The 14,539-nt window shown below is 39.1% G+C and overlaps 1 protein-coding gene across 10 annotated transcripts in view; it reads right to left on the bottom strand.

Moving 5' to 3' along the window:
* LMNTD1 (lamin tail domain containing 1) overlaps nt 1-14,539 on the bottom strand; it is a 445,763-nt gene that overhangs the window by 145,645 nt on the left and 285,579 nt on the right. For all 10 annotated transcript variants that reach the window (XM_037845309.1, XM_037845307.1, XM_037845302.1 and 7 more), the window contains one exon: nt 199-300. In XM_037845309.1, coding sequence (XP_037701237.1) covers nt 199-226 — 28 coding nt within the window. In that variant the 5' untranslated portion in view covers nt 227-300. The remainder of the gene's footprint in view (nt 1-198; nt 301-14,539) is intronic.

Here is a 14,539-nt window from a genome sequence, read left to right as displayed (position 1 = left end):
TAATGGCTCTCAAAAGCCCTAAATGCAGTCATTGTTAGTAGAAACGTGACTGCCTTTATGTGTGAAACAATATGTTATTTTGTTATTTTTTTAGTTTTACATACACAGTAATTAAATGGAAGTCTCCATCTGCCTGGGTTAAGAGCTCTCTTTGGAGAAACAGGGAGGCCAATTTCCCAGGAGACAGTAGACACTGACCTCTAGCCCGGAGCCCTGGTCCCAGCATTCCCTTATCTCCTCCTGGGCTCCTACTGCAGCTCTTCTGCTGAGTGTACTATTGTTGGTCTCTTCAGAGAGGAGCTGTTCAAGAAAAGCGAAGATTATTTGCAAAGGGGTAGGAAAATGTTCCAACAAAAGAATGAAATAAAGTGATTAACTTCCTTCTATATAAGCACCAGCACTACTGACAAATCTTCAGGCAATACTGATTGAGGGAAACAATGACTTTTTTGATGCAAGGCTACTGACCAGTCATGGGTAGGGCAGCCCTCTTCTCTACCCCTGTAGGGATGGGATGTGGGAGCGACTGCAAATTTATCTTAGGATGCTTCTTATCTGATGCAGGTAAATGAGCCCCAATCGTGGGCTTTCAAAAAGCAGCTCGTCCCTTTTTATTAACTTGAAAATAAACAGACTGCTATCCCCATTGTAAAAGAGGTCCTACTTGATAAAGAATAAGGACGTCTATCCATTTCTCTTTTTCTAGGTTTAAACTAACTACTTGACAATTGCCTTTAACAAGCCAGATGCTTGGAACTCTGTGTCCAAGTCCCACAATCTCCAAGCCCTTGTCCCATGAGCAAGAAATTGTACCCACAACAAACATCTGTCCTCAGGCAGAGCACAGATGGGTAGCCTAAAGGGATGCATGCAAAGGCAGTACTTCATGGATGCTCTGTATCCTCACAAAATTGAGTGGTAGAAGACTATTGTAATGATTTATGAGATTGCATATGACATGCACCTGCCATACTACCTCAAAAGTTCATTGTGTGTATCTAACATGAAGATCACACTCCATTGGCCTGGCTCTAGGAGAGATTAATGGAAAGTCTAAAACTTGAGCAAGAAACCACTGTGTGCCATGATTAGAGGGGGGAATTCATACATAAAGTTATCAATCCCCTTGTTTATCACCTCACAATCCCATTCCTTTGAAACTTAACACTTTTATCATCTTAAAATATTATCAAAGAGTGAACCCTAATGTAAATTATGGACTATAGTTAAAAATTATTATCAAGTAACCTCTTAGCAGACATTACTTCAAAGATATGGGAGAAAAAAAATAAGTGGGCAGAAGGAAAAAAGGAGCCTTATATGCCTTGTTCACTTACTAGGAGGCCCGGAAGGCGTAACAAAGTTTCCCTTTGTGGGATAAGGTAAGGCAAAAAAAAGTTAAAAATAAATAAAAGGTCACAAAGAGGGTGGGAAGGATGACAAATAGGGGAAGCCAGAAGGCACTAAAGATACAGCTCACATTCTTCACTCACTCAACAAACAACAAGAGGTGAGAGGGTTGAGACCCAATTTTAAATTCCTGAGCCAAGTGTGTTATTTAGGAAAAGTTTTCCAAATGTATACCTGGTCTTGTTTTACCAATATTCCAGGAAAGCTGACCTTTATACAAATTTATTAAGCACATTTTCTCGCAGGCCTGCATTGTAAGAACTGAGGTATTTTTCCTAGGGTAGGACTGGACCTCCATATAGCATATTGTTTTGATATAATAAAAATAACCCCAAATTTTATCTGCTTTGTGATGGAAGGTATTGTCATTTCTCCTAATGAGGTTTCAATTCTCTCTTGAAAGCAGGGGTAACAATAATAACACCCTACCCCAAAGTGATGATGATCAAATAAAATAAATCATGTGAAAAGCCCTACTAGACTGTCACACCCCATAGCCCTTGCTCTCCATGGTATTTCTAGCACCGTCTCAGGGTCTGCCACAAGACTGCCACCATGTGACAAATCTCTGTTGAATGAGTAAATCAAGGCTAGAGTTTATAAAACTCTAAACACCTGACTTGTTTGATTTTTGTTCATTTCCTTATATACTTCAAGAGTGTTTCAAAACAATGTTCTAAGACTTTCAGATTTCATTGCATCTCATGTCAACACCATTTCATCAGAGAAAGGGCATTTTCCAGATCCATAAAAGTAGGAAGGATGTCATCTCTGAATACAGGGCAGTCCTTCCAAAGAAAGAAGAGTTAGAGTCCTTAAAATGTCCGAACAATAATAATAATATGTAGCATATACTGAGTGCCTAAGGTTCCATGTGCTTCCTCATTGAATCCTCACAATTTTCTATGGGACAGCTATTACCATTACAGCCATTTTATAGACCAGAAAACGGAGGTGCAGAGAGGTTGAGTAACTTTCCAAAGATCATAGAGCCAGAGCTCAAACCAGGCCAGAGCTCTCACCCTTGTCACCTCTCATCGTTCTTCACGTTGCCTTTATTTTTCAGTAGAGAAGACTTCATCAGGCACCAGCACCGGTCTGAGGTCTGGGGAAACACTCGTCCATTTTATTTGAAGATTCTTTTTGCTATAACTAGTCTCATCTACAACTTCATGATAAAAAACAATGAGCAGTTCTTATCAGAAGATAGTAATATGGAAAAAGAAAAATAAAAAGGGGTAGTTTTTTTGCAAGATAAGTACTAAGTGGAGATAAAATCAAATGTATTTGAGAGTGGGGAATGTGTCATGAGTAACTCGTAAAATTAAAAAGGGTTAGTCAGTGGACTCATGTAATGATCACTTAATCATACCAGAAAATCTGACACGATAAAGAGGATGAGATGCAAACATTGCCTTCTTGAGTTCACAAGAGCAAAATGATCCAGGATCACAGATGGAGCCATCTGTGGAACAGAAAGGGCCTTTCCTCAAGTTCATGAACTAATCAGTGTAGAGGTGGGACAGCAAGTGTTGTATCTCCCCTTAGAGGTACAACGGCTTCAGCAGTAAATGCTTCTGCTTTGGCTGCCCAATCCATGCAGGCTCTGCCCAAAGGGAGAGGGAGAGGGAGCCTGGAAGGCTCCAGAAGGAGAGGGCAACGTATTCCTTCTGTCTGCTTCCTCGTGTCACCCTGGCTTCCTAATCCTAATCCCCAGCAATGGTTTTTCACCAGCAGGCATTGTTCCCATGGCAATTGGTTACAGTTTCCAGACTTTTTCCCCTTACTTTTCCAGGACCAGCTTCAAGTCTCCCTCTCAGAATTACCATCACCAGCCAGTCACCACCTCCTCCTCAGAAGACTGACTCCCAACTAGGCAGACCCTTCCTCCAAGTTTTGAAGTGCTAATGGGTCCAAACCCTTGTCTTTGTCTCCTCAGACCTAGGGGTGGGAGCTGCTTCCTGCAGTTACTCTTTCTGTGTTACCTTTGGGTTCCATTTTGCCTTTTCAGTTCTCTGATGCCCATTTGCCCAATCTCCTTGTTAAAATATCTGGTGTGGTTTCTGGTTTTCCTTTCTGGACCCTGTTGGAACAGTTCTCAAATCTGTCTCCCCTTTCTTTAACACCTACGCTTCATACCCCTTACCTGTTACTTGGTATTTGCAGCTTTGCATTATTAGCGAGGTGTTTTGTTTTTTTAGTGTATGCGTCTTGATTTCCCAGTTAGACAAAAATTTCTGGGAGCACAGAGAGGAGCTTACAGTGTTTGGATTCAGAAAGACATGGATTTAAGATTGGTTCTTTCATTTACCCAAAACAAGTGATTTTGAACAACTTATTTAACATCCTTATATATCACTTTCCTCACTATAAAATGGTGACAATGATGCCTGTGCCATAGTGATGCTGAGATGGTATAACAAATAAAATGTCCATAAAGGCCTTAATAAGGGCATTTAGTACTTAAAGGCATGCCATAAATGGCTATTAATTTTTTTGTGTCTGTACACAATTGCCTAGGACACTGGCTGCTACACAGGAGGCACTTGATATATACTTGATGGTGATGCTGATGATTTAAAGTTTGCATGTGTGTCTGTCTGTGTCTGTGCACCATGCCATCGGACACTGGTTTGTACACAGCAGCACACAATGAATATTTGTGGGTGACAATAAATGTAGGTTAAAAGTATTTGATAAGTAACCCATAATACATTATACAGTCCATTTGTTGTGTGTGCTTACTAAAAGATATAGACTTCTCTGCTCTGCCTGCACAGAATTCCAGAGCATGTTGTTCGGCTGAAGTTCTGACTCACCTCCATGGGTGCACCATACATGAACGATGTACTGGTACAGTGTGCTTGGAACAAAAGTTCTATTATCCATTGAGGTGCCCCTCTGATAGGAAAGAGACATAACTGTCTCCAGATCATCTTCCTTGAGGCAAAAAACACTGACATGAGCCTAAGACTTTCATTACCAACTCTCGTTTTAGGTGAAAATTGCAAATATGCACCACCTACAATTCACAGGAATCACAAACAACCTGGAGGACAAAAAAGTAACAACCCCGAGGAAAGCATAAGTGTTGTGGTAGTGGAGAAGCAGAATGTGAATTCCTGTAGCCTCTCCGAGTGTCCTTGAGCTGGAAAGCAGAGCTGCATGTTCAATCATGGGGAAGGAATAATAGCAATCAGGGCTCCTGGGGAGGGAGCACCACAGAACTCTGGCAGGCTCTCTTACATGCAATGTAGCATAAAAATGTGTTATTGACCCTGCAGTTTGCTTTCCTTAGATAAGGTCCATCACACACTGAAATTAAAAGTAATTAGAGGGAGAAACTAAGATGGCGGCTAGGTGAGACAGGGCAAAAAAACACCTCCATGAAAAACACTAGAAAAAAATCAGAAAGGGACCCAGAATACCAGTTACAGTGATGCACCAGCTGGACAAGGTCTCCTAGTTCCACAGGGGCTGTATTGGTGAAACCGGAAGTCTGCATTCTGAAACGAGTAAGTAAGCTGGCTGGAAGACCCGCAGCTGCGCAGTGGTGTGGGGAAGTCAGGGCTTGCCATTTGGAGACCGACTGGCTCTTTAAAAAAAAAAAAAAAAAAAGGGAAAAACCCAGGAGCAGCTGCAGTTGCCAGAGTGGGAACCACGCAGTAAAACCAGCAAGAGGGGGTTGGGCCGGCCTCTCGGTGTCTGGCCTGGAGGATAGTCCACTGCAGATACCCTTGGGGCCAGGGGAATGGAAGGGAGAGCCAGAAGCTCAAAGAAACCCCATGGCTCACAGCTGGCTCCCTGGAGGGCTGGATAAACTTCTGCCTGGGGCCGTGCCCACAGCCCAGAGCCCGCCAGTTTCCCGGAGCTGGGAAAGAGGAACTGTGTGAGAGGGGGTGGATTGAGACACCCCATTCGGCCATCTTTGCTTCAGGCCAAAAGCGCCACTGCACAGCCCGGGGGCCCAGGGCTTCCCTTGAGGAACGGTGCACATTGGTGACATAGCACGGCATTCCCTTGGCTGAGTTCCTGGAGGATTGCAGCTGGGAAGGGGGACCCATTCGGAGAACCCAGGGATGCTACACCAAGTCCGGTTGTTTGTGGGAAAGCGAGAGAGAGGGTCTGGGGCTGAACTGAAATGAAGGCTTAGACTCTTCGGCGGCCTTGAATCTCCAGGAACCTGGGGGATTTGAATATCAAAATTGCCCTTCCTCCCTGGCCACCAATACACACACTCCACATTCAGGGTGGATGGCTCCAGCAACACACCCAAACTGAGTTCTCCAACTGAACCCCACAAGAATAATTTCCCCACACACTGCGGGGACAAGGTGGAGAACTGACTTGAGGGGTATAGGTGACTCACAGACGCCATCTGCTGGTTAGTTAAAGTGTACGTCACCAAACTGTTTCTGAAAAATTAGATTGATATCCTTTTTTTTTTTACAACTTGAAAGAACCCTATCAAGCACAACAAATGCCAAGAGGCCAAAAACAACAGAAAATCTTAATGCATATGATAAAACCAGACGATATGGAGAATCCAACTCCAAACACACAAATCAAGATATCGGAAGAGACTTAGTACCTCGCACAATTAATCAAAGAACTACAATTGAGGAATGAAAACATGGCAAAGGATTTAAAGGACATCAAGAAGACCATGGCCCAGGATATAAGAGACATAAAGAAGACCCTAGAAGAGCATAAAGAAGACATTGCAAGAGTAAATAAAAAAATAGAAGATCTTATGGAAATAAAAGAAATTGCTGGCCAAATTAAAAAGACTCTGGATATTCACAATACAAGACTAGAGGAAGCTGAACAATGTCTCAGTGTCCTAGAAGTCCACAGAACAGAAAATGAAAGAACAAAAGAAAGAATGGAGAAAAAAATCAAAATGGATCTCAGGGATACGATAGATAAAATGAAATGTCCAAACTTAAGACTCATTGGTGTCCCAGAAGGGGAAGAGAAGGGTAAAGGTCTAGAAAGAGTATTCAAAGAAATTGTTGGGGAAAACTTCCCAAACCTTCTGCACAATATAAATACACAAAGCATAAATGCCCAGCGAACTCCAAATAGAATAAATCCAAATAAACCCACTCTGAGACATATTCTGATCAGACTTCTAATACTGAAGAGAAGGAGCAAGTTCTGAAAGCAGCAAGAGAAAAGCAATTCACCACATACAAAGGAACCAACATAAGACTAAGTTGTGACTACTCAGCGGCCACCATGGAGGCGAGAAGGCAGTGGCATGATATATTTAAAATTCTGAGAGAAAAATGTCCAACCAAGAATACTTTATCCAGCAAAACTCTCCTTCAAATTTGAGGGAGAGCTTAAATTTTTCACAGACAAACAAATGCTGAGAGATTGCCAATAAAAGATCTGCCCTACTTCAGATTCTAAAGGGAGTCATACCAACAAAGAAAGGAGAAAGAGATATAGAGAATTTTAACATGTATATAGTACCTTATATCCCAAATCACCAGGAAACTCATTTTTCTCTAGTGATCACAGATCTTTCTCCGGAAGGGACCATAAGCTGGGACATAAAACAAGCCTCAATAAATTAAAAAAAAAAAAAATTTGAATATTCTCAAAGCACATTCTTCAAACACAATGGAATACAAATAGAAGTCAATAATTTCTGAACTGTAACTCCACTATTTACTTCCTACATGATATAAAATACACAAACTCTAATGACAAATCAGTGGTTTTGAACTCAATGTAAAATATGTAATTTTAGACAACTATATGAAGGTGGGGGAATGGAGGAGTATAGGAACATAGTTTATGTGTCCGATTGAAATGAAGGTGGTATCAAAGAAAAACAAGATTGTTATGGATTTAAGAGGTTAATTTTAAGCCCCACAGTAAACACAAAGAAATTATCAGAGAATATAACCATAGAGATGAAAAGTAGAGAATGGGTTAAGAGAAATGGGGGAAGGGGCAATGAGGAGTTAAGAAATGAGTGTAGGGTTGCTGTTTGAGGTGAAGGGAAATTTCTAGTAATGGATGGTGGGAAAGAGCATTACAACATTCTAAATGTGATTAATCCCACTAACGGAAGGCTAGGGAGGGGGTGGAATGGGAAGATTTAGGCTGTATATATGTTTCCACAATTGAAAAAAAAAAAAAGTCTAAATAGATGACAATTGATTGCCAAGGAGGAACCTGGATGGGATTGGAGGATGGATTACAGGAGGCTCAAAGGGTCACAGTTGAGACATAAGGAAAAGGAAATATAGAATGTAAGCTTTGTATCATTGTTGAATCTCTTGCACTTCTTAGCTGCACTTAATGGGATTGCATAAAAGAACATTTTTATTCATGGGAAGTGTATACGTGAATTATAATGTTTGTTCAAGGGTGTGAGCAGCTAGCTCTCATATGTTCAGAAGACAGAGCAATAGATGATGGATGATAGATAGGGAGGGAGGGAGGGAGGGAAAGAAATAGCGATGTGACAGCATGTTAAAGTTGGTGGATTGGGCTATCTGGGGAGGGGGGTCAGGGTATGATGGAATTCTGTGTATGGAGTTAGTAGTGTTTTTGCAACTGTCCCTATAACTTTGAATTTATTTCAAAAGGAAAAAAAAAAGAAAAAAAGTAATTAGAATCCTTGAAGGGTTTGAGGAAAGCTTTCATACCTATTTCATTTAGTCTTTAGAATATATTTATACTGAACAACCACAACAAATATCCAGCTTATTTATAACTATATTTAGGTACACTAAGGTCATTAAGAGATTGGACAACTCAGGCCTCCTGGCTGTCACTGCAGGAAGGGCATGCTTCAAATGGGCTTGTTCAGGTCAGTGACATTCATTTGTAATCTCTCAAAATAAATCCTGGCTCAGGAGTTTAACTCTGTTGATTTAAAAAATGCTGCCCTTCTCACTGGTGAGGTCAGTGAAGGATATGTTTTGTAGTGAAAGTTTAGTGTGCATTAGCATCACCTGGAGGATTTGTTAAAGCACAGATTGTTGGGCCCCACTCCCAAGGTGGTATCTGAACTGAGTTCCCAAGTCCAAGGTCCACACTCTGAGAACCACTGCTGTAGCAGAGATTGAGTCAAGAATGGAAACCCATCACTTTACCATTACCACAGAGCCTGGCACATACATAGTAGGTACTAGTAAAAAGTATATTGGATGAGTGAATAAAGTTACAAAAAAAGAGAGGGAGGGAGGAACCGTTTCTCTATACAAGAAGACCTGATTGGCCAATAGATGATCTGAGCTCTAATCTGACTTGCTCTTCTCAGCAATAATTTTTGGCCTAGACTCTCAGATCTTTTCTAGCTCCACATTTCTAAGTTTATTCCTAGCTTGAAAGGAAGTATGCTTAGCAACTGTTTAAAACAAATAATTATTTTAAAAATGAGTGAACGTTTATTTCAAAGCTATTTTATGCTAGGGACTGTGCTAAAAACATTATAGCATTATCTCATTTAATTCTCACAATGACTCCATTATTCCCATTTTGCAGATGAAGAAACTGAGTTCATATCTCAAGGAAGTGTTTGAGCTGGGATTCCAATCCTGATTCCTCTGGCTCCAAAGCCTTTGCTCTTATACTGAGCCATGCCACAAATGTTTACGGAATATCAAATATGGCCAAGTCATCACACTATGGGGTAAATCTCAAGGGGTTTCTAATCTAGTGAGACAGCCTTTCGTATGTTAAAAAAAAGGAAATCTAAACAAATTTGTAGTACAGAATTGGTCAAAATGTCACTGTAGTGTGGATTAAAGCATTGTGTATAGGGTTTTAATAGCATAGATTTTGGGATCAGACTATCTGGGTTTGAATCCCATTTCCATCACTTATGAGCCGCATTACCTTGGCCAAATTCCATTATCTCTCTTTGCCTGTTTCCTTATTCATAAGCACTTACCTCACAGGAGTGTGGTAAGGATTATGAGTTAATATATGTAAAGCACTTACAATAGTGCCAATCATATGGCAATTAGTACATGAACTAGTGCTCATATATAAGTTTTCATTATTATTATTACATCTATCACCTTCTCAATGCCTGGCATGTGTCAGACAATCACTATGTATTTGTTGAATGAATACCAAGAACCTATACTCTTGGGAGATTTTAGCAGTTATCCATATAGTAGTTATTTTTTCCTATAACTGAACGTCTGAGAACTCACTTGTGGCCTTTGGATAGCTTCTTCCTTTTCTCAAAGCACCAATTTCTATAACATTTATTACTGCCTCTCAAAGTGCCTGCCTATTGCTAGCTTAGTGCTGTTATATTAATATGGCTTTGACGTGCTACATAAATATAGAGTAAGAAAATGAGGCAAAACCCTGATATTTGCATTAGATGCATGATAATTGTCAGTTCACTGAGACTTCAGAGAAAATAACCAGGAAGAACTTCTTAATTTGACTTTTAATAAATGCCCTGTGTATAAATTGAAGGCAATGACCTCTTATTTTGCTTATCAGAACAACTGAATAAAAAACACTTGGAAACCCAAAAATTCATTCATCCTTTCCTGAAAAAGTGGCACGTTGAAAAAGAATTCATAGCAGAGCATATGAAAGTAAGAGCTATGGTTTGTTCTCTGACAGTTAAAAGTCTACCTGAGCTCTTTAGCACACGGATACTGAATATTCAACAATGTTCTGAAATTTCCAGGCCTGCTGCTTGCTTCAGCACTTTTTAATTCCTAGAATATGTAAGGATTGCACATTAGCATTTAAATGGATAGCCAAGTCCTACAGAAAGCTCATGATATATGTGACACTGTATCTGGCTTCAACTCCTTCAGGGGCTGTGGGGTTTCTTTGCCTTTTCTGATGTTCCAACTTTCTCTTTCAACTTTTGCCTTTGTGGATTTAGAATGATCAGTTATCTGCAAGATTTATAACCAACAGCTTTGATGTCAGACAGATGTGTGGTATCAACATTCAGCAATTCAAGAAAATTCTCTTTCTCCTTTAGGATGTAATGTTGTGTTTTTCTCTCTGCTGACTGCTCACTTTGATATTATAAAACAGACTTCAGTTCTCTTAGAAAGGAAAATTTTAAATCAGTCCTTACCCCAAGTTGGAACTTAATTTGGTATAATGTCCCTAATCTCACTAAACCACCATGCTAGGTCAAAAAGGGTTCACTATTCATACACCTAAAACCCACAGCTGTTTATGTCTCAACAGGAAAACCACAAAATACTAACTGCTTAGAGTGCTTTTATTTTGATGTGATTACCTGCAAACTGAAAATCAGATTCACTGTACTACTTAAACTCGTATGTCTCCATCATGGAGTCTATCCTTGGACCTTCTGAATGAGGTAAAGACGGATCATATTAATATTCCTAGATAACCTCATTATACTGCCTTGCCAGTACAACAATGGAGATAGGACATAAAGCTGGTGGGTGGAGTACTGTGCTGTACGGAGTTACACTGTGCTTCTTTTAGGGCTACTGCATGAAGCACCTCATAATAATAACCATTTTCATGGCATCTAGAGCTGTTCCATCCCAAATGGTAGCCACTAATCACATATGGCTAGTCAAACTAAAATTAATTAAATTAAAATTTCATTTCCTCAATTGCATTTGCCACATTTCAAATGCTCAATATCCACATGAGGCTACTGAATAGGACAGAATAACTTCATCACTGCAGAAAGTTCTATTGGACAGTAAGGACCTAGAGTCTTAGGGTTTATAGGAGCCACAAAAGAGGTAATCAACTGTCCTGGTTTCCCAAGGACTGAAGGATTCCTGGTTCATGGGCCTTTCAGTGCTAAAATTGGTTTAGTGGGCTAACCAGGACCATTGGTGACCCTAAGAGGTCATTTAGTCCAACCATATGTCTTATACAGATATTACTTCTGCAACATTCTTGCCTTTGGAAATTTTGAGCCTGCTAGCTAAGTTATGTTATATATTAACTGATGTGGCTGAAGCATGGAATATTTGGAGAGCTGTAGTAGAAGATTAAACTAAACAATAAAAGGGAACTCAGTTCCTGATTTTAATCGAGAGGTAGAAAGTTCATAGGAGCAAGGCAGACTGTTCAAGCAACCACAATGAAATGGTCACATCCACTGAAAGGGAACACATTTCATAAGTGGCCTATGAAGTTACTGATGAAATGATCTCTTTGCCATCCCCTGAAGTCTAGCATCAAAGGTACATGTTTGTTAGACAAAACTGGGTTATTTAGTGGTAAATTGGAGACCCATTGTCATATTAATAGGCAGCATTATGTTGAATTATTTTTCCACAGAAGAAATAAATATATGTTTTGAAGTCACTGAATTTATGAACTGAAAGAGGCCTGAAAGATCTTCCAGCACAACTCTAATTCTGCAGAAGAGGGACCAGAAGCTCTAAGTGCCTAAATGCCTTGCTCAAGATTCCATACCAGGGGAAGAAGCCCACGTCACCTTTCCAAAAAGCAAGAGCAGAAAGCAAAAGTACAGACTAGTTTAAATTCCTGTGAAGAAAATTAATGGCATTTTAACTGAGTGCTGCATTTCTATTACTTCTCCATGACTCTTGTGTTTAGTGTTGCTAAAAACTGTTTTATTTGATATTATGTCATATTTGAAGTAGCATCCTATTGATAAAATTGGTAGCAAACACAGTATTAATATATATGGTTTGAAGAGCATTTAGAATTAGCAATGCATTAGATAGGAAGATAGTTTTATGTTATCATATAGCAGAGGGACAGCAGAACTACTCCAGTCTTTTTTGCTTCAGCTTCTGTATCCAGGAGAGTGATCATGTAATGAAAAGAGTATAACAAACAGTGTAAGGGGGAAGTGAAGCTCAAGACAGGTGAGGAATGGTCTGAGAACATTAAGGACTCCTTATAAATGGTTAAAATGCTTCAGACAGAGTCAGATCTATGGGTTCAACACTGGCTCCAACCTGTGTGATCTTGGGTAACCCATTTGATCCATCGCCACCTCAGCAAGGCTGTCTGTAAAATGGGGATTATAGTAGAACCGAGCCCATATGGTTGGATAATATATGTAAAGTGTTTGAAAAGTGTCTCACCTGTTTACTGTTCAATAAATGCCATTAATTACTATAATTATTATCATTATTATTAAATTACATAACTGATTTCAAGTTTCCAGATTCAGATGAATTATATTCCATGGGAATGAACAACTTGCAGAAATATTTGTTGAATGATAAATACACCTATTGCATCAATGTCTGGCATCTGCAGTTTATGATTAGTGTCTTAATCAATGACATAAAATACCTGCACTCAACACTTGCTAGAGCAGTATTTCACAAGTGTCAGTCATTTGATCACCATCTGTATTAGTTTCCCGTTTCTGTTATAAGAAATTACCACAAACTGAGTGGCTTAAAACAACACAAATGTATTCTCTTACAGGTCTAAAGGCAAGAAGTCTGAAACAACCACTATCAAGTTGTTTAGCTGTATATTTAAAAGAAAGGGCATAAAATATAGCTTTGTTTTGGTACCATTAAACTGGGGGTTGAATCTGCCTCCTGGAGCACTTTTATGCAGGCTCCACAGTGGAATGACCAGTTTAGGATCTATGTTGATGTAGTAGGCTACACCCTTAGGCCATCAAAGACTGCTGATAGAATGATGAATGACAAAAATAGACTTCAGTAGCTATGATGGTTTTTTTGTGATGAGATGGAACAGAGTAGAATAGAGCTATAAACAGTGTTCACGCGTGAGGCAATTGAGACTGGATGTTGCTGACAATTTAAGATAGTACTCCAGGAAACCAAAACCACAACTATACTGAAAGGGAAAAAAAAAAAAAGTCTTGGCAAAGAAAACACATCATAGAATGATTGGCCTGAAATTTCCTTTTGCAAAGATGGAGTGCTTACCCATAATACCCAACATGAAGAAAATACGATGCAAGTAAAGTTTAGTCTTCCTCAATTGTTCAGCTCCTCAGATAGGGTTTACTTCCTTGTTTTATCCCATTTCAAATGATAGGAATTTAATCTCCATGCCTGAAGACTGGGTGATGTTTTAGGTTTTGATAAAGGAGTAATCTCCCATGTTATAACTTTTAACTGATTTCAGATCAGATTTTTTTTAAATTTCAGAGTTTTATGTTGACTTGTAGTCCTAATTTTTAGCATATGTTACACATAAGCAGACTGGAAAGTATGAAATCATAATACATGGTAAAGCTTAGTATTAATACGTTCACCATTCATGTGTACCATATCCAATGGCCATCTTACAGGCATCTTAGACAGTACCCTGTGTTACGGTATAATCTTTGAATTAGACATTACATAGTATAGACAACCAGGAACATTCTAGACCTTCTTTTGCCAAATAGCTGCTATTGTAAAATATAACAATGGGTTATATTTTGCAATAGCACACAATAATTTAATTTTCTCTAAATTCCTCAATTTTCTGCATAAATGAAAGAACTATTTGAAAAAGGTGGATGGGGGAGGGAGAGGTTAAGAATAGGAGAAGCCATGGATGTGTGAATTTATTTTCCATAAAACTTTTATTCCATAAAACTTAACTTTTATTGTTAAGAGCACTTAATACATGTATTCTGAACAATTATGCTTGGATTGTTCATGAAAATTTTATGACATTAAACAAAGCTAGCCATCATCGAGTTATTTCCCTGTTAACTATTTTTATAGCACATGCATGTTATGCAAGTATCAAAAACAATCACAAAAGCAAAAAAAAAAAAAAACCTTTAAAAAGTTAAATACATCTGTTTCTGTTTTGTTGTGTTTTACTGCTGTGCATGAGATACATGAAGTAATGGATATCAAGCAACTCATTTTAACTGCATTGTTACTTGTACATTTGTTCTTAGGTTGCCTAAAACATTTAAATATAAATAAAATGAGTAGCAAAAATAATGAAAGCAAACAGCAGGTAACTTTACAAATAATGGAATTTGAATCTTTACTGCCCTTCTTCAGAGTAAACTGGGTCACAACTTTGTCTAAAGGAACACCTCTGCAGCCATAGTGAAAGATATGCACATTGAGTATATTTATTCCACAAATACACAAGGTTAAACATGTAAGATCCACAGGATATCTATTTCTACCACAGCCTTGAAAGTGCCCCAAAC

Source organism: Choloepus didactylus, chromosome 8, assembly GCF_015220235.1.
Source record: "Choloepus didactylus isolate mChoDid1 chromosome 8, mChoDid1.pri, whole genome shotgun sequence".
Classification (NCBI taxonomy): domain Eukaryota; kingdom Metazoa; phylum Chordata; class Mammalia; order Pilosa; family Megalonychidae; genus Choloepus; species Choloepus didactylus.
This window is presented reverse-complemented; position numbering and strand designations above follow the sequence as displayed.